This window comes from Eleutherodactylus coqui, chromosome 2, assembly GCF_035609145.1.
Source record: "Eleutherodactylus coqui strain aEleCoq1 chromosome 2, aEleCoq1.hap1, whole genome shotgun sequence".
Taxonomy (NCBI): domain Eukaryota; kingdom Metazoa; phylum Chordata; class Amphibia; order Anura; family Eleutherodactylidae; genus Eleutherodactylus; species Eleutherodactylus coqui.
In genome coordinates, this window is record NC_089838.1 from 211,605,963 (window position 1) to 211,627,405 (window position 21,443).

Genomic DNA, 21,443 nt, shown 5'->3' on the forward strand with positions numbered 1-21,443 from the left:
TGAATAGATGTTTACTAGTAATTGTCTATCTAGTTTCTTGATCTGGGAGTAATGACAGATCACAGTGAAATGGATAGAAAACCCACATATAGATGCATAACAATTTTTTTCTAACACATTTTATTCACACTTGTTAACGATCCATGGTGATTTCTTCATTTCAAAGGTTGGATGACTTTGTATGAAGACATTACAAACTATTTAAGTCACTTCCTAGTGACTGATTGTACTGGAATTGTCTGGTTCATGACTGTGAGCTGCGTTTGCAGTACTTCAGGAATGTTTTACTGTAACCAAAAGTAAGCCTTGTAGACAACCTCAATGAACAATGCTGTCACACTATATCATATATATTTCAACACAGACATTCCCGATATGTACTGAAAAGCATTTTATAACATGGAAGTCCAGAGCCTTCTAAAACATACATGCCTACTCTCCCACGTAACTTGCTACATATGTATTTATACGGTTTTCTCTTAGGCCTCATGTCCACGGGGAAAATCAGGCCCGCTACGGATTCTCCATGGAGAATCCGTAGCGGGTCCCTCCTGCCCCGCGGACATGAGGCATTAAAATAAGAATAAACTCACCTGCCGTGGATGGTGCAGGTCTTCCCTTCTTCGCGGCCGGATCTTCTTTCTTCGGCCCGGCGGATGTGCTCGGCACGCCGGCTGCGTGCCGCGCACATGCGCCGGGCACACCCGCCGGGCCGAAGAAAGAAGATCCGGCCGCGAAGAAGGGTAGACCCGTACCGTCTGGAGCAGATGAGTTTTATTCAGGCGCGGGTCTCCCGCGGATCCGGACGGTTTCCATAGGCTTCAATAGAAGCCTGCGGGAGACCCGCACTATAATGGAGCATGTCCGGATTTTTTCCTGCACGCGGGACCCGCGCCTGCAGGGAAAAATGACATCCGCAGGTATTTACCTACCTGGGGGTGTCTAATGCATCCCTATGGGGCGCGAATCCGTGTGCGGGAAAAATGCTCCGGATTTTAATTCTTAATTTCCCCGTGGACATGAGGCCTTATAAGACCCGCACTATAATGGAGCATGTCCGGATTTTTTCCTGCACGAGGGACCCGCGCCTGCAGGGAAAAATGACATCCGCAGGTATTTAACTACCTGCGGGTGTCTAATGCATCCCTATAGGGCGCGGATCCGCGTGCGGGAAAAACGTTCCGGATTTTAATTCTTAATTTCCCCGTGGACATGAGGCCTTATAGAAGCCTTATAACTGTGTTTGCAGTGAGCTCACCCTCGTGGCAGCTGCAGATAGCCAAAATGATGTTTCAAGAAAAGCAGAATATTTGGAGATCAGAAACAAGATCGTAAGATGAACTTGATGGACTTGTATATCCTATTTACCTAAGGAACAAAAATTTTTGGAAACACAGGACATTCGGTTTCTAGCTTATTGCATCTTTCTATAATTTGCCGTGACACAGCTTCCTATATGGCAGTTGTACTTGTGTGTAGGCACTATTTCTGGAGTTATTTGTGTATATCTATGTAGCTGTAGAAATGTCTCAGTGTGCTTCTGTGGGACATCTTGTGGTTCCAAAACAAATCAATAAAACTATTGGCATAATCTGATAACTAAAATCACGAGCTTTCTGGTTGTTGTGTATACCGAGAACTTTATGTATTTGAGTGTCTTCACTTTCTTTACCACTTTGCACACAATGGCCAGGTGTGATAGTTTTTTTTCTTCATCTCCAGATTCCAGAGTGTGGCAGTAAAGCATGTTAAAACACATCTGACTGTAGTGTGTGCCAATGGGAACACTCCACTGGTGCTTTGTTACACATCTCCTGCCAGTGTACATTGCCAGGTTCCGAGGTACCAACACCAATTACCACGCGCCCAAGAACACGAGCACGATTGTAAATTCGGCCCTAGAAAGTAAGTACAGAATTCGTTATTACAGGTAAAGATATTTGTAGCAGCATATATGTCTAGCCTAAACTAAAAAAATACTTTTTCACATTTAAGGCTAGTTTGAGACATTACTACCGGTACTAAGTTGCTGAATTTTGGATTTGCAATCCCCATCAAGATTCAGTAACTACGTATAGTACAGCATTAGTGATTGGGGTTTTAACACACAACATCCACTCACATTAAAAAAAATTCACAGTGGATTCTTTGCACGCTGCAAAGTTTTCAGTCCTCAGCATGTCTTACCTGTTATGGATGTTCCATGGGCTAGCACTATGGATTTCATTCATTTCTATGCATAGAGTGAGATTAGTGGCTATTTGCACAGCAAAATTTACAATAATCACATGCATATTTTATTGTGGAATTTTAGCGTGGACTGATAGCGTAAATTTTACGCTATTTGTGAAGTATCTTTATTGTTTAACACTTAATTCTCAGTAGATTCACATTGGCTTTTTTTTCCCCCGATCAAAACAGAAAAAGATTCTGGTAAGCAGTTAAATGCTAGTTATGGCTCATGTCTATGACCCTGTTTTCACCGCAAACATGTGCCACACAGCTGTATCAGTGACTACCGCTTCCATGCTTTACACAGGAGCAATAGTCATTCAAATGAATAGAGGCGGAATGGGCCAGAGATCTCTTCCAGCTGCCCGTCTCCATCCACAGTAAACAAGGAGTTTGATCATAGATTGAGTAAGAAGCCGCTCACTAGCCATTCCGTTTCAGTGAGCTGAACTGGAACAACTAGTGACAACTGAGCGACTTCTTGCTCAGTCCCCTGTTGGGGGCTGTGTACACGGGCCAATTATCGCCTGAAATCGTTCATTTGAGCAATTATTTTGGCAACTATTAGCCCGAGTAAAGGTACCTTTACAGAATTCATGTTGTTACTTGAATAATAAGACATTTCATATACAGATTACTTGGCTAACTGTTGAATATTACAGGGCTGCTTTAAAAAAAAACAAAAAAAACATGTAAAATCATTTGCCGCTTCTGTACCTTTAAAAAGGAGATATTCCAGTTTAAGCAAATTTAAATTTTTTTATATAATGAAAAGTTATACAAACTGCTATTCATGTCAGAGTTTTAATATTTACACTGTTGCCTCATCAAATTACCAAATTAACTTTTTCCAATCCACTGTCTGACGTCTAAAGACATTATGATTTAAAGCTGTACAGCTCTCATGTTGGAAGACATCCGTCGGGGTTCTCTTACTGTATATTGCCAGCCTCTCTGCTGTTGGAGCCTTTCCGTGTCACTTCATGCAGTACTGGCTTTAGACAGCAGATAGCGCCGTTTTATAACAGCAGAAAAAGAGTAAGCCCCCTAGGAAAACCAGGATACAAATTGGATTGGAAAGGGTTAATATGTTCTCTACCTATTCCTGAAAAGCAAATCAGGAATTATTATATTATGCTTCAATAAAAATTTTCTTATCAGCTTCTGACAACCCACCTGCATTACTAAAAATTCTAGGTGTAGGTATTCACTGCGCACAAGTTCAAGAGGAACATCAAATAGGAATGGGGCATTCCACACTGGACTAGAGCCTGAGGCAGTCCGGGTCTCTTTAATATCCATTACCTGGCTGTCTTGAATCAACCGAATGCTGACAAAGTGATCTAGAATTAGGTTAAATAATACAAGTGAGATTAAATTTTTTTTTATTTTGGGTCTTTATTTTAATGAAATAAAGTGATTGATATGTAATGGATTACTGTATATTGTGCACACATTATCAGTCAGTAGCATCTCACCAGGGGCTCCAGGAATACGGGTTAGTTTGCCCAGATCCTTTGCCTTCTGCACCATCACTTTAATACGATTGGCTAACACTTGGTGTTGTAGAAGGATCAATATCTGTCCAGGTAACTTGAGATTGGATGCAGGAGGCCAAACAACATCCAAACTGCTCAAACTCTATTGACATACATAAGTTGCAAAGAGTTAATTACACATGTCATTCAGATGTGTACATACATTGTAATGCAAGTGGTTTCAAGCTTGCTATATATACTCTACAGCACATATAATATATATCAAATACTGTAAATAAGTTATAATACATTTGCATATTTTTCTACATAAACATATGAATGACTTGCCTACACAGTCACTCCTGATCCATGAGCGTGCACATCAGTTAATGGCTTGCGAACTAAAACAGACTATATCCATTTTGCCATTGAATCTGTCACTTGAAAAAATAGTCTGGGTCCTTATTATACTGCTCAGTATTGTAAAACTCGTGTCAATTTTCAGCTTCAAGAACTAGTACCTTGTCTTTATCATACGATCATGGTTGAGGAGTGATAAGCATTTAAATACAAATAAAACATCACACAATTGTTAATTTTACTAGAGTAACCATAACATAATGTTATGCAGTTCCTGTACACGCGAGTGAAATGTCCATATAATATAGTTATCTGCTCTAAGAACTCCTTTTTGAATACCTAAACTTAAAGTTTTTTTTCACAGGACGACCTGCGGGTCACAAATGCCCAACAGGTCATCCCAGCGATGATTGTTCTTTTACACAGATCATCGCTCAGTGTATGGAGGTAGAGCAGGCCGGGGTTCGTTCTAGTCCACTCGCCTCCATTTACAGTAAACAGGCAGTTGTTCATAGACGAACGACTGCCTGTTTACACGGACCAATTTGTTGTTCACGGCTGGTTCACTTCAAACCTTTGTGCATAACGGGACTGCAAAGGGACAGGAAGAGCGCCTGCCGTACAGATTAACATTTCCATAGGCCCTCATATAGCAGATAGAGTTCAAAAGGGCTTTTCGCCGCCACCTGGCCCGTGTGTGTCAGCATGGCATACCGCTTTTCTCCTCTGTGTAGAAAAGCATTGCTGGATTCACTTTTCTATACATAGGTTTACTGCAAAAAATATAAAAATAAACCATATATCGTGCAGTATGTTTCTTTTCTTTTAAATAGGGATCCCTATGGATGACATATGCCACTGTGTGGTATCCAATCCATCACAAGTCTCTGGCAGACCTATGCGTCCTGAGTGATTACACCCAATGGTAGACTCAGGCACAATGTATACAATGTCTAAGAGATTAGAGAAAAAGGTCAGCTTTCTTTACAAGAAAAAACATCACTTGTCCATAGGCTGCGTCTGGTAATGCAGCTCAATACAATTCAAGTGATGCCTAGTACCATTTATAAAAAAAATTCCTGTTAAGTAGGTACTGCACTTTTCAAGAAAAGTTGCATAAATAAATACCGGTAGTACAGGCAAATATAGAATATATTACAAAGTTACTAATAAGATAAAAAGGCCTTTCATTACTTATCAGACACTTTTTCTTCCCTCCAATCCTGCCTCCTTAAATTGGGTTATCCAGGACTTAAAGCGTTTGTCTTGCAAAAAATATTGTTTATTGTTACATCCAGCCCATAATTATAAAGATTTTTTTTTAATTTAAGTTGTTACAAAGATTTCTATAACCTAAATATTCCAGGATTAGGCTAGATTCACACAGGGTGGATTTGCCACGAAAATTCTGTCCAGAATTTCACTGCGGCAAATCCGCCTGCGGCTGCTAATCCCGGGTTTAGCCAGCTATGTGGACAAGATTTGTTAAAAATCTCATCCACACGGTACGGCCAATCCGTCGCAGCATAGCCAGCAGAAGCCGACGCCACAGCATGGATTCCCCGGCCGCAACATGTAAATTTTTTTTGTTCCGTTGCGGCCGCGCTCTCCCCTATGGGAGTGCCGGCCACAAAGGAAAAGCGTTGCGGCCAAGCGGCTCCAGAACCCGCGGCTACATGCGGCCAAACCATGAGATTTCCGGCGGGATTCTGCCGTGCGAGAACCCAGCCCTAATGTTAGGATAGCACCACTCAGTAAATATTCCAAGGTGGCCACACAACTCAGTGTCTTGCTTCTCTCTCTGCTCCACTAGGTATGTGGAGGCATCCTTCGTCTAGTCAGCATCTGCTTGTGAATATGCTCTGTCTCCTCTGATGTCAGAACAGATGCTGAGCAAGTTATAAGAGAGTGAGGCAGTATTACTGCAAAGAAGCAAAACTGAGTAGGTGTGACCACATCGGAATATTTACTAAGGTGGAGCAGACACAATAAGTCTCTTCAATAGACACAACAGGTCACACTATTCTAATGTCAGTCCTGGAATATTTGGGGTGTAAACTTTTTGATTTTGTATAAATGCAAAAAAAGTTTAGCATTATGCACTGGATTCAACTTTAAACAATATTTTTCATAACACAACCCCTTTAAATCATGATGACCTATCCACAGGATTAAACATGAGTGAAACAAAGCTGTAGAACTTGAATTATGGTCGAACTTTGCTAACAATTCACTTCTGGGAGAACCCAAACCTCAGGCAGTTTGCTTCAGCTGAAATGGGAGTTCATAAAAAAAACCCCTAAAAACTAGTTCTGAACACTATCTAACTGCCCTTGAGTAGTAGTGGCCCTATTACAATGGATGTAGCTCAGTGGTTAGCAATAATGGTTTACAGTGCTGGGGTCCTAGGTTCCAAACTCACCAAATGTAGGCATCTGCATCAATTTTGAAAAACTTTATCCTCAGTCCTATTTGAAAATAGGACCCCAGCACTGCAAGGTAACAGCACTAACCTTTGAGCCTCCAAGCTTCTATTTCCTTCTCCGGAAGGGGAGGAGAAGGAGAACAATAAACACAGAAAGAACATACAGACTCCATACAGATATTGTCCTTAGTCTTATTTGAACCTAGGACTTCAGTGCTGCAAGGCAACAACACATTTCCTTTTTCTTCTCCAGAGGAGAAGAGAAGAGGAAGAAGAGGATGGAGAAACACAAAGAGAATATACAAACTCCTAGCAGATGTTGTCGTTGGTCATATTTGAATCTAGGACCCCAGTGCTGCAAGACAACAGTGCTAACCACTCAGCGACCATGATGCTTTTTCTTTCTTCCTCATCCCCCTCCTGCTTCCTGTTGCTCCTTCTTTCTCCTTTCTCCTCCTCTGGACAAGGAGAAAAAGAAGCAGAAGAATGAGAAGCTGGAGAAAGAGATGATCTCCTCCCCTCCAGAGTAAGAAGAAGGAAGAAGACACTCCGTGGTTGAGTTGTTAGCACTGTCGTCTCAAAGTGCTGGGGTCTTAGGTTAAAATCTGACCTAGGGCAACATCTCCATGGAATTTTGTGTTTGCTTTGAGTTTCTTCTTTTCTTCCTTCTCGAAAGTGGGAGGAAGGACAAGGAGGAGGAATAAAGAGGAGGCATCATGGTGGTTCAGTGATTATGACTGTTGCATTGCAGCACTGGAGTACTAGGTTCAAATCTGACCAAGTTCTGCATTGAGTATGTAGGTTCTCCCTGTGTTTCTTGCTCCTCTACCATAATCCTTCTGTGTGAAAGCACATTTAACCCCTTAGTGACGGCCCTATAGTGTTTTTATGTCCTGCTGTTGCAGGGCCTGTATGGAGGGAGATAGCGCCGCTATCTCCCTCCATACAGCGCGGGCGTCAGTTGTTTATTACAGCTGACACCCGCAGGCAATAGCTGCAATTGGCCATTCGGCCGATCGCGGCTATTAACCCTTTAAATGCCGCTGTCAATTCTGACAGTGGCATTTAAATCCCCTGAACGATGTTCGGGGGTCCCGTACGGCCCACCCGTGGTGAGATCGGGGGAGCCGTGCAGGTGTCATGGCAGCCGGGGGCTTTCTGAAAGGCCCCAGGACTACGTTAGCAGACTACGTATCAAGCCATCCCCATTGGGTGGCTTGATAGACTGCCTGTCAAAAAACAGTATGACGTAATGCTACAGCATTACATCATACTGCAGGAGCGATCAAAGCATCACTGGTTGTGGTCCTCTAGGAAGACTAAAAGAAAGTATAAAAGTAAGATCAATAAAGTTTTAGTAATTATTAAAAAAAAAAAAAGGCAATAAAAGTTCAACCCACCCCCCCTTTTGCCATATTTGCAATAACAAAATCAAAATAATAAACCAAAAATACATGTTTGGTATCGCTGCGTCCGTAAAAGTCTGATCTATCAAAGTAATGTATTATTTGCCGCGCACGGTGAATGTGGTCTGAAAAAAAAAAAAAAAAAGAACGCCCGAAATGCACTTTTTTGGTCACCCTATCTCTGAGAAAAAAATGTAACAAAAAGTGATCAAAAAGTCAATTGTATGCAAAAAAGGTACCAACGGAAATGACAGGACATACCTCACAAAATGAGCTCTCACATAACTATGTTGACAGAAAAATGTTAAAGTTATTGTGCGCAGAAAATGGCCACAGAAAATAATTTTAAAAAATTAAATATCTTTAAAAAAAAAATACAAGTAGTACAGCAAAAAAAAACCCTATATAGGTTTGGTAATTGCATATGTATATCATTTATTACGCGCTCATAGAGAACAATAGGGCTCTATGGTGTGTAATACACTGTGAAATTACGCTCGTGTGAGCCTGCCCTAATGCTGACAGCTTTTTTTATGCACACATTATACTTTTTCAATGCAATACATTCTTAAGTATGCAATAAGAGCAGCACTGACCTTCTTTAGCTTTGTTTTGGTAATAGACAATTCTTTCGTAAAGCTCTGGGTGGCCTGAGTGTAACAGTCCAAACTAGCACAGGAAAAATGCACTTCCCCAATGAAGCCTTCTCTCATTGAGCTTCTGTCGCGGGCATATATAGCTAGCCTCAGGGTTTTGTCCTTCAGATCCTCTGGTTTATATCCAAAGAAAATGAACTTCTGTGTGCCGTCTGAATTCTCTGCCTGTCCAGGGTGTGGCTCCTTAAATCCAGGTAGGAGGTAGGCCTTGACAAAAGAGTCTCTTTTCTGGTACAATCGTTTTGGCAGGTTAGAAAAACCTGTGACATTAACAGTTAACATTTCATCAGCCAAAGAATAACATAAAGTAAAGTGCACAAGTAGCTGAGACTTTTGTTTGATGGAAGAAAGGCCATTCGGGTCAGTGCGAGATTGTGGCATTCTCACCAGCATGGCACAATCCCCATCAAATGAACCTGCTCCCATAACTGTGCTCCTACGCTTTAAAGCACGCTTAGTCTTTGATGATAGTTGGTAGAGACTGGGCAGAGATGCTCGAAAATGACTGTTTCTCTCAGATGTGTAATTGAGTTCCCCTTGAGGTGGTGATATTTCGTCTCCACCCTTAGGAATGATGTCCAGAGTTTGATATTGTTGATGCATAGCAGCATTAATAGGCTTTGCAAGACTCTCAGATAGCTCCATGTCCCCGTTACACTGTTGTGTACAGTCTTTGTCTTCTGCATCAATGCTGGTTGAAGATTGTTGCTTGCGGCTCTTATGCCAACAGATGGCGCAACCAAGCAGCAGGCAGAAGCACAGGAGTGCCAGGCCAGCTCCCAGCAGCACCTGCAAGTGGACTGAGCAAAAGAATTAAAATCTCATATGGAAGGAACAGAGATACATCAATTTTCTCTTATATTTCTCCTTTCCTATAACCTACACCGATCAGCCATAACATTAAAAAGGACTAACATATTAAGAACATTGATGTTCTTGTGACGATGGCATGCATCTATTGAGGAATGGGATATATTAAGTAGCAAACTAACAATTCTTAAAGTTTATATGTTGGAAGCAGGATAAATAAGTAAGCAAGGATCTGAATATTTTTGTCAATGGCTTAATTGTATGGACTAGATGACTGAATCAGATCTCCAAAATGGCAGGTCTTGTGGGGTGCTCAGGGTATACCATGGTTACTAGTAGCTACTAAAAGCGGTCAACTGGTGATAGGATTATGCACACCCAAGACTAGCATCTGTGGTACGATCCCACAAAGGAGCTACTGTAGAACAAATTACTGACGTTAACACTGGATAAGTTAGAAAGGTGTCAGAACCCACAGTGCATTACAGCTTGTTAGATATGTAGCTGCGTAGCCACGAAGTACACAATATTAAGTTATTTTTTCCTATGATGGGAGGATGTCCAAAAAAATCCAACACAGCTTGCTTTACACAGGACAACTGGCCCAATGATTACTGCTTTCACAACAGAGCGAAAGCCTTTCAGAGAATTAAGGCAGAACGCAACAGAGATCTCTTCCGGCAGCCTGCCTCCATTGACTGTGAGCAGGCAGTTGTTCAAAAGTGAATGATTGCCTGTTTATACTGAGTGAGAAGTTGCTTTGTTTTAGTGAGCTGAAACGAAGCAACTAATGACTAATCAGCAATTGCTTGCTCAGTACCCTGTCGGGTCTCACGCTTACATGGAGCAACTATTGCTTGAGCAATTTTTTGGATGATATTTGGCCCGTGTAAAGTCAACCTAACCTGAGTCCAGCACTGCCCACCTATCAGATATTGATGACCTACCCTGAGGATAAGACATTCTGGAAAGGCCACTTAAAGGGGTTGTCCCGCGCCGAAACGGGTTTTTTTTTTTTTCAACCCCCCCCCCCTCCGGTCGGCGCGAGACAACCCCGATGCAGGGAGGTAAAGAAAGCTTACCGGAGCGCTTACCTTAATCCCCGCGCTCCGGTGACTTCAATACTTACCGCTGAAGATGGCCGCCGGGATCCTCTGTCTCCGTGGACCGCAGCTCTTCTGTGCGGTCCATTGCCGATTCCAGCCTCCTGATTGGCTGGAATCGGCACGTGACGGGGCGGAGCTACACGGAGCCTGCATTCTGCACGAGCGGCTCCATAGAAGACTGCAGAAGACCCGGACTGCGCAAGCGCGGCTAATTTGGCCATCGGAGGGCGAAAATTAGTCGGCACCATGGAGACGAGGACGCCAGCAACGGAGCAGGTAAGTATAAAACTTTTTATAACTTCTGTATGGCTCATAATTAATGCACAATGTATATTACAAAGTGCATTATTATGGCCATACAGAAGTGTATAGACCCACTTGCTGCCGCGGGACAATCCCTTTAATGGTAGTGGGGCCTAATAGACATCCTATAAGTATGGCTTCCATTTGCCATGGGTTTACAAGAGGCGGCCGCACACACAATAACCCTTGATTATAATAATTGGAGGGGAGATGATGGTAGTCAGGCAGCAAGCTCCTAGCAATGCCGGGAATGAGTGTTGGTTGGGATGGAGGCTTAGGGTTAGGGATTGTTTCAGTGTTATGTTTACATTATTTGCTGTAAATACTTCCATGTTAATGCAGCCCCGCTCTGAAATGGAAGCATTGACATCTAATAAGGGCTTTTACCCACTAGCGTTTTTTTAACGCTAAGATATCGCTGCGTTTTTTACTGCATCGCACAAAAATCGCAGAAGCGCAAACTTGCGATTTTTGTGCAATGCGATTTTAACATTAGAAAGTCCCATTGACATTTACAATTTAAAAAAAAAAACGCAACAATATCCCAGTGTAAAAAAAACTACTACTGGGTATAAGTCTTAACACTGAAACTAACCCTAACCCTCCATCGCAGCCATAAGTAAATCCCCACGCTGCTAGTACCTTGCTGCTAGGACAATCCATAGCTTGTGGGCGTACAGTGGGCGGGTACAGGCCATCACTAGGTCTCCACCCAAACTTGTGGTGGGGACAAGATACAATTGACATCCGCAGATGACATCACCATTTCTTTCCCCCTCCCAATGGCATAGTATGCAGAGTTAAAAACGCTATAAACTGCTGTACACAGCATTTTTAACTGAGTTTTTAAACACACCCCATTCATTTCAATGAGCGATGCAGGGCATCAAAAACGTGCTGAACACCCGAAAATAGTACATACAGCATTCGTTAGAAATGCTGCACTAAAATGCTCATCTGAGAATACCCATGGAAAAGAATTGAAGGGTCATTAAAAATGCCCGCTAAATGCGGTTAACAAAACCTCCTGTGTGAGAGCGGCCTTAGGCCTCATGTCCACTAGCAAAATAGAATTGCGGATTCTGCATCCATATTCTGCGGGTGAAATTTTGTCCATAGGAATATCATTGGCCATCTGCGGTCAATTAAATTAAATTTTGCACCTGCAAATGGCATTTTAATTGATTTGCATCTTTCACGCGCGAAAAAAAACGCAGCATGCTCCATTTTAGTGCAGATTCCGTGCAGATCGGCCACATTGCTATCAATGGGTGCGGATATCCGCATGAAAAAAAAAAACATTTAAAGCAAATCCGCATGGAATCTTGCAGGAATCTGCGCAGATTTTATTTTTCTAGTGGACATGAGGCTTTACCCTGAAGTATACTTTAGAACAGTAACCTTGGTAGTCTATTTATACTGTGCTGTCCAATATTGTACATACTGCAATGGCCTCTGAGCAAAGTTTGTTACATAATAGTAACAGTTTGCAGTCTCGTCATGGAAAGAATAACACTTTAATCTCTATGTATGCTGGTAAGAAAACAGATTCTAAAGACAAATAGAGAAAGTGGAAAAGAGTTTTCAGAAAGAGCAATACATGTTTAGGCAATGTTTATGGTATATTGAAGTCCAGGTATGTACAGGTGTATATTCATGGGGCTATTGGTCCACAAAACCCCATAGAGTAACATAATAGTAATAACATCATTGAAGCAAACTGTACTATAGAATGAAAAGTTTCACCAAGGCGAAATGAGTTTATAAATTCTCGGTAAATTGTTGCCGGCTATAAATAAAATAAATAATGCCAGGCTACGTAATTCTCCCATTTTTGGAGCATGGACATCTGAGCGAGTGCCATATCTATAACTCATCGCTGTAGAAAAGATTTGGGCTATTACCGTAGCATGTTTGTTAGCAGGGAGTTTCTTAATACGCTCCACGGCTAATTCTTTATATCAGTAATGCCCTAACAAAAGCATAGATTATTTTCCAGTACGTTGTAGGCTGAATACCCAGGTTGGAGCTGGCATGCACATTTTAATCTAATGCAGAATTTTGTTACTCTTGGGCCTCACGCACATGGGCTAATTACAGATTCTTGTTGTATGGGTCCATAATACAGCACCCTAAAAGGAATGTGCAGATGGGCAAGATCTGCAGCATCAAAATTTGCCCCATATCATGCAGAGATTTACAGCAGATTTCCTCATGTGCATTGCAAAGAGTAAAAACTACAGCAAACAATTCTGCAATGATTTTTTTCTGTATCCTATGGATGAGATTTGTTCCAATTTGTACTGTAAATGCTGCGGATTTTCCTTGCTGAAAATGCCGCAGCATTTACACTGAATGTGAACATACCCTAAGCCTGCTGCAGATTCATGCTGTACCTCTGCTTGACCTTGTGTAAAGCCACACTTTGAAAAAACCATTAGATGCTGTATAAGAGCTTCTACCCACTACCTTTTTTTTTTATAACGCTGCGATATCGCTTGGTTTTTTTCAATGGGACTTTCTAATGTTAAATTCACATGGCACAAAAATCGTAAAAGCACAAACTTGCGATTTTTGTATGATGCGATTTTAACATTAGAAAGTCCCATTGAAATAAATGCAGCGATATCGCAGCGTTTAAAAAAAATCGCTAGTAGGTAGAAGCCCTTACACAGATATTCTCCTCTAGAATCATTGCACCACAAAGCAGCACAGGTCTACCATAGGCTCAATGCACACAGGCGTATTTGCATTGCGGAATCTGGAGCACTGATTAGGCAAGAATGGGTTGCCATCAGTCAGAATTTGACCCAGAAGCTGATATCTGGCATGCCAGGATGATTTGTAGAAGTCTTGAAAAATAAGGGTCAAAACTGTAAATATTGATTTTTGCCTAAAAGGGGGTTAAATTCATTAATGAATAGAGATGAGTGAACCTACTCGGACACGCCCCTTTTTCGCCCAAGCGCCGCGATTTTCGAGGACTTCCGTACTTGGGTGAAAAGATTCGGGGGGGCGCCGTGGGTGAGTGGGGGGTTGCAGCGGGGAGTGGGTGGGGGGGGGGGGAGAGGGAGAGAGAGAGAGCTCCCCCCTGTTCCCCGCTGCTTTACCCCAAACAATAATCGTGCTCCTCTTAGTGCCCCACACTAAAAGGGTTTTTTGAGGCTTAAAAATTTTTTTTATATGCTTAAAATGGTATAAAATACCGAAAAAATGAATACTCTCCTGCTCCAGTGGCTCCCTGTCCAGCGCTGGAGTCACGGTACCACAGGTCAGTACCGAGTCAGCGGTCATGTGCGGTACATTGTGCAAGTGACCATTCAGCTAATGACCGGCTTCAGCGGCTATGAAACAATGACAGCTGAAGCCTGTGATTGTGCATGATATAGCTCAACCAATGAATGGCATGTGACCACCTGCTGGTTTCTCATGGGTTTTGAATAGTGGTCACCAGGGCTCCAGCACTGGACAGGGAGCCAGTGGAGTAGAGGGGTATTCTTTTTTTTCCCTCTTCTTTATTTTATACCATTTTAAGTCTGCAAAAATCCTCTTTAATAATATTAATGATGCCTATTAATAATAGTGCCCATCTAGTGATAATATTGCCCCCTTAATAATGTCTCCAAGTGTCCTCTTATCTCCTCAACCCTGTAAGGATGCTGCCCTCTTTTTTTATTTTTGTTCCTCACTTTCAAAAAAATCATAACTCTTATTTTTCTATCAACATCGCTGTATGAGGGCTTGTTTTTTTGTGGGACAAGTTGTATTTTTCAATGGTACTATTTTAATGTACCATATAATGTACTGAAAATTTCTAAGTAAAGTGAAATGAAAAAAAACTGCAATTCTGCCATCTTTGGGCAGTCTTGTTTTCACAGCATATACATTAATGCAAAAATGACGGGTTTACTTTACTCTGTACGATTATGATGATACCAAATTTATATAGAAATATAAAATATCTTAAGGTAAAAAAAAACAAATTATTTTCTGCCTCCATCTTCTGACAGCCATAACTTATTAATTTTCCATCGAGATAGTTGTGTGAGGGCTCATTTTTTTGCAAGACATCTTGTGGTTTCTATTGGGACCATTTTGGTGTTTATGTGACTTGTTTGGCATTTATCACATTTTTTTTCTTTTCTGACCACGTTCATCGTGCAGAATAGATAATGTGTTACTTTGATCGTTCGAACATTTATAGACGCAGCAATACAAAATATGCTTTTCTTTCTTTTTCATTATTATTATGGGAAAAGGTTTCCTTTTTTCCTTCTAACTTTTACTTCTTTTCACTTCTTTCAATAATTAGTAAAAACTTTTTTTTTTTAGCCCCCATAGGGGACTTGAACTTGCAATTGTTTGATCACTCATGCAGTATAATGTAATACCATAGTGTTATGTTATACTGCATTTCAACAGGCATGCATTCATGGCAGCCCACATAAACTATGCACACTCAGGACGTAAATGTACGCCCTGTGATGTTAAAGGGTTAATAGTAATAGTGCCTCAGGGGGCCCCTTAACAGTAACAGTGTTCTCCATATTGTAGGTAAGTGCCCTCCTAATTGTAGCAGTGCACCAGAAATGCCTCTATTGATTATGCTGCCTAGATAGTAATAGTGCCCCCAGGCCCAAATATATCTATCTATGCACACACACACACAAAATGCATTTAGAAAGTCTTCAGACCCTTTCACTTTTTTTTAACATATTGTTACGTTGTGGCCTCGTGCAAATTGAAAAAAATTAAACTTTTCCCCCATCATTATCAACTCCAAGGTTTGTGGATTCGGAGATTTTCTGCCATTCTTCTCTGCAGATCCTCTCAAGCTGTCAGATGGGCCATCTGTGGACAGCCATTGTCAGATCTCTCCAGAGATGTTCAACTGGGTTCAAGTCAGGGCTTTGTCTGGCAGGGCCACTCAAGGACATTCACAGAGTTGCCCCTAAAAGCTCCTTTACAGGGGCGTATTTGCACGTATTTTTGCGCATGCACCATTTGCATGTGCAATACGCAGAGAATATAATCTATTGATTTCAATGGGTTCGTTAGCTCCGTTTTTGAGCATGTGCACAAAAGTAAAGCATGTTGCATTTTCCCCCTTATTTGCGCACCAAAGGTCCCCATAGGAATCTATGGGGGTTGCATAAATGCACACATGATGCACAACTCCACAGGAAAAGGAACACATCTGGAACTCATTAGGCCAAGCAGCCATTTAAATTGGGACGTAGTTGTCCTGCGCGCAAGATACCATGCTCTGAGTGCAAAAAGTACAGTAAAATACGACTATATGTGTGCAAAAAAAATCTCATTCATAGCACAAATACATTGCACTGAGTCACGTGCAAAAATGCACACAGCCGTGTGAAGCCACCCTTAGTTATTCCTGTGTTCTCTTGGCTGTGAGCTTAGCCTCATTATCTTGTGAACCTTGTGCCCAGTTTGAGGTCCTCATTTTCATTATGAATATCTCTGTAATTTTCTCCATTCAGCTTTCTATTAACCCTGACCGGTCTCCCTGTCACAGTTGCTGATAAACACCCCCACAGCATGATGCTGCCACCACCATGTGTCACTGTCAGGATGGTATTGGCCAGGTTTTCTCTGACATAATGCTTAGAATTGAGTCCAAAAAGTTCAATCTTGTTTTCATCAGACCAGAGAATCTTGTTTCTCACAGTCTGGGGGTCCTTTAAGTCCTTTTTAACAGACTTCTAGCGGGCATTTGTGTGTCTATTACTGAGGAGAGACTTCTTTCTGACCACTCTGCCATAAAGCCCAGATTGGTGGAGCACTACAGTGATGGTTGACCTTCTGGAAGTTTCTCCCATCTGCACATAAGATCTTTGGAGCTTAGCCAGAGTGACCATTGGATTCTAGGTCATCTCTGTTACCAAGGCCCTTCTCCCCCCAATTACTTAGTTTGGTGGGTCAGCCAAAACTTCTTCCATTTAAGTATTATGGAGGCCACTGTGCTCCTTGGGCCTTTCAGTGCAGCTGAATTTTTTGTAGTCTTTTCCAGATCTGTGCCTCCACACAATCCTGTGTCTGAGCTCTACAGGCAGTTCTTTCCTCCTTATAGTCTGGTTTTGGCTCTCATATGCATTATGAGCTATGACACCTTTTATAGATAGGGGTGCGTCTTGATATTTTGTCTAAATCAATTGAATTTACCACAGGTGACTCCAATCAAGGTGTAGAAACATCTAATTTTTACACTACAATCTAACATCCTCTGGAATACTTTCTTGAGTTCCTCATTGTATCCCATATACCGCCCTTGTCTGGACTCTTTCAGCTTTTCACATTACAAATCACAATTTCAGAATTCAAAGTTAAATAATTTAAACAGCATATTCCGGCACTGAGTACTTCCACATCTGTGTTTCTGATACACCAAGCCTGCAGGAACACTGCTGCAGTGCCATTTGCAGCTTTTGTACCAGTTGTTATATTCACGTCACAGTAATTAGGTTTATAAAGTAGAAAAACCATCAATAATTGGAGTAATGCACACAATATACTGTTTAAAATGTTATGCAGCTCATGATAAATATAATACCCGACACACTGAAACAGGTAGAAGCTGTGCGCCAGGTCTGACATGGTGTAAATGTGCTCCTTTTTAGCAGACAGAGAGGGGAGGAGTTTTGCCCAGCCAAGGTCACTCATTCAGTCTTCCATGGGTCTTATAAAAGACAGAGCTGGAATTAGATTGGTTGCTATGGGCGGCACTGACACTTTGGATCTCGTGCATAAAAGCAGTTCTAACAGTCTGTATACATACAATAAATAGGTCACTACCCTACAAGTCACAATACTTTAATGCTTATTTTAAAACTCAAAAGGTGTTAAAAATGCGTCTTATTCTAAAACATATGCGTCAATGTATTTTGTTTCTGCATGTTTTGGAACAATCATTTTAGAGTTGTAGAACAGGTAGAATGCCACTATATGGATACAATAACGTTTATTGATCTACTTAATGCCTCGTGGAGTAAAAATATCATTTAAGCTATTTTCATTGTCGCATTGCAAGAGCAGTATGAGTGCTTGTATTTTTTTTGCTCCCATTTTTTTGTACCATGTGGCTTTTGGATTGCTAAAGTATTTATTGGGAGGCGAAAAAAAAACCAAAATACAATTCTAGCATTACTTCTTTGAAATTATTTTTACGGCATTCACTATGCAAAATAAATAATGTTTTCATGGTTTGTGCTGTTACAAATGTAGCAAAACCTATTTGTTGCTTTTTAATCATTTTGGGGGGTAATTTATCTATTTAAAATGGGCCTATGTGGGGAAAAATGCATATTTCTTTTATGGAATTTTTTTTTCTTTCAATTAACATTTATTGACAATTTTTTTTCTAAATGCAATAGTCCGATCACAAGGATAGTACACTGCAAAGATAACATAGGACACATGAGAGATGAATGAATGCGCAGAACTTACCTATTCATTAGCATGCAGCATGTGAGTGATTAAAAACTTTTCTCAGGTATGGCTGCATTATTCTAGCAAGCATGGGGACGTTTGGACGTTTTCCCTATCACCTATTTAAGCAGTCTTAAGCATTTATAGGGATCAAATCTGCTGACACATTCCCTTCATTTCAGCCCAAAAATTCCTGCACCCATAAGACAAAGTAGCAAAAGTATAAAGAGAAATAATATTGTAGTGTCTTCTAAAGTATGGCAAAATACATTAGGTATAAAGAAAAAAAATGAGTAAAATATGAAGAGAAGGAAAGTCATGCGGATATTTCTGTAAACATAAAAAGTACCTTATTTCTTACCATTATCTGTTAACTGTAGCAATAGGCAGATTATATATTAGAATAACAAAAGCTGGTATGTTAGAACAGAAGTGGGTTGGAGAAATGGAAGAAATTGTAAACACAAAACCGATAAGCAATAGTAATGGTAGATTAGAGAAACAAAAAGGAGGTTGAAGAGTGTAAATAATATCCACACCTTCCTGCTGTTTATTGAGGAGGACCTGAATCAGTAGCCAAATGAAGAGGAACACAACCACGCCCTCAATCATTCCTTTGGAGCAGAAGAAGATAACCGAATGACACACAGCTCCTGGAGATGTCTGTTCCTCTGCCATCCTGGACTCAGGGTCCATCATTCCTCACTTCTTAAACACTGCACATGAGGTGATGATGAGGGAAGCACAACACAGTCTTCATGTCATAAGTAAATGGGTGAGGTCATCTCTAATAACCTTCAGCCACATCCTGTTACTGATGGCAAATTGAAGTGTTAAGAATTCCAGGCAGCAGGTAATATTCTCATTTCCTTAAAGAGATCTTCTAGGTGGGACAATAAGAGGTCACCTTGTTGACCGTCGTTGATATCAGCAACCACAGGGCCTTTCTGCAAAGGTCTGAGCTAAGTTCCTCCCTCTTTTTCGGGATGCACGATGCTGTCTTTTGTGCCAACTGCATTGAAGGGAGGGAACAGAATGAGTGTCCACCCTTTGCCAGTCTTCAGAGTGATTAAACAATGTTTTCAGAAGACGGATAATGTATTTAGTAATGGTCAAAGATGACGTGCGAACGGCTCACTCTGTTGTAGGTCCTCATTTTTAGGTAGAGATAGGAAAGCTCCGACATTAATCGCCAGTTATTTCCCTTCCTTTATCTCTACACGGCATTGTCAAAATGAATTCGTATTTTGGAAGCAGTCATGCACATCCAGCTGCTTTTAACCCATCTACAACCAGATGGCACTACACAGTAAATGTTCTGCCACCACCCTAAATGATGCATGCGTTTCAGATTCACCAATCAGCACAGTTATTGAAATAAATGATAAAAGGTCTTTAAAACATTTGAAAGCTTCGTAAAATAAAATAAATCACAAGTTTATGGCATTTTAGCTCCTAACACTTACAACCTGTAATTCCATTTCACCTCATGTCAGTTATTTTATTAAAGGGGTTGTCCCGCGCCGAAACGGGTTTTTTTTTTTTTCAACCCCCCCCCCGTTCGGCGCGAGACAACCCCGATGCAGGGAGGTAAAGAAAGCTCACCGGAGCGCTTACCTTAATCCCCGCGCTCCGGTGACTTCTCTCCTCACCGCTGAAGATGGCCTCTTCCTCCGTGGACCGCAGCTCTTCTGTGCGGTCCACTGCCGATTCCAGCCTCCTGATTGGCTGGAATCGGCACGTGACGGGGCGGAGCTACACGGAGCTACACGGAGCCCCATAGAAGACTGCAGAAGACCCGGACTGCGCAAGCGCGGCTAATTTGGCCATCGGAGGCCAAAAATTAGTCGGCTCCATGGAGACGAGGACGCTAGCAACGGAGCAGGTAAGTATAAAACTTTTTATAACTTCTGTATGGCTCATAATTAATGCACAATGTACATTACAAAGTGCATTATTATGGCCATACAGAAGTGTATAGACCCACTTGCTGCCTCGGGACATCTCCTTTAATGTGGTTAATCAGCTTCTGTTGTGCAAATTGTAGATTTACATCTGTGCATTTATTCTTCAAGTTCACCAACAATGAAAACCTAAAGGCTCTCCTACACATTGGGCTACAGCCGCCTGAAGCTGTAGATTTTGGTGAGACTAGATGACTCTTGCATGTGCATGGGGACTCTCAACTTCCCCTAACATGATGTCCAGGAAAAAAGGATTGAGAAAGCTGAATTTCAAAGGCTTAATTCTTTTGTCCCACCTGGAGATAAGCTACCACTCTGTTTAGGATCCTTAAAGTGGTTGTCCCATCTCACTGTTTCATGGCAGAGATGGGAAATCTGCAGCTGCTTTCCCAACCACCTCAGCAGGTCTTACAGAAATAGCCGAGGAGGCAGCCTTTACTTTATGAGGTTTCTGTAGCTCCCACTGGAGTGAATGGGAGTTACAGAAACAGTGTAAAATAGTGCACTACGCTGTTTCCATAACACCCTTTCACCTCAACGGGAGTTACAGAAAGAAGGCTGCCGGCTCTGTGGTTTCCTTAAAGGGGTTGTCCCGAGGCAGCAAGTGGGTCTATACACTTCTGCATGGCCATAATAATGCACTTTGTAATGTACATTGTGCATTAATTATGAGCCATGCAGAAGTTATAAAAAGTTTTATACTTACCTGCTCCGTTGCTGGCGTCCTTGTCTCCATGGTGCCGACTAATTTTCGCCCTCCGATGGCCAAATTAGCCGCGCTTGCGCAGTCCGGGTCTTCTTCTTTTCTGAATGGGGCTCCGTGTAGCTCCGCCCCGTCACGTGCCGATTCCAGCCAATCAGGAGGCTGGAATCGGCAATGGACCGCACAGAAGCCCTGCGGTCCATGGAGACAGAGGATCCCGGCGGCCATCTTCAGCAGGTGAGTATGAAGACGCCGGACCGCCGGGATTCAGGTAAGCGCTGTGGGGGTTGTTTTTTTAACCCCTGCATCGGGGTTGTCTCGCGCCGAACGGGGGGGGGGGGTTTAAAAAAAAAAAAAACCCGTTTCGGCGCGGGACAACCCCTTTAAGAGCTGGTGGGGTGGTCGGGAAACAAGCCATGGGTTCCTCAACTCAGCCATGAAATGCTGAGATGGGACAATACCTTTGCGTCGTTCGATGATCAGGCACCAAAGTATTTGCATTTAGATGTGCGAATTTTGATGCTCTATTCCGTAACGTTCATTCTGAATAATTC

The 21,443-nt window shown here is 41.8% G+C and overlaps 1 protein-coding gene across 1 annotated transcript; it reads right to left on the minus strand.

Annotated features, from left to right (window-relative positions):
* Positions 1-1,621: 1,621 nt before the first annotated feature.
* On the minus strand, positions 1,622-18,900 carry LOC136610066 (synaptotagmin-4-like). The gene is made up of 5 exons (XM_066589332.1): positions 18,762-18,900; positions 8,498-9,357; positions 3,711-3,873; positions 3,409-3,575; positions 1,622-1,898 (listed from the first exon to the last, which is right to left on the minus strand). The coding sequence occupies exons 1-5, from the start codon at positions 18,898-18,900 to the stop codon at positions 1,749-1,751; spliced, it is 1,479 nt and encodes a 492-aa protein (XP_066445429.1). The 3' UTR covers positions 1,622-1,748.
* Between the last annotated feature and the right edge of the window lie 2,543 nt (positions 18,901-21,443).

Excerpts from the sequence above, each read along its gene's own strand:
- LOC136610066 (XM_066589332.1), bottom strand. The coding sequence starts at position 18,900 with ATGGCAGAGGAACAGACATCTCCAGGAGCTGTGTGTCATTCGGTTATC. Across the intron at positions 9,358-18,761 it reads CCTCAATAAACAGCAGGAAG|TCCACTTGCAGGTGCTGCTG; the intron begins GTGTGGATATTA and ends TCTTTTGCTCAG. Across the intron at positions 3,874-8,497 it reads CCAAAACAAAGCTAAAGAAG|AGTTTGAGCAGTTTGGATGT; the intron begins GTCAGTGCTGCT and ends GTATGTCAATAG.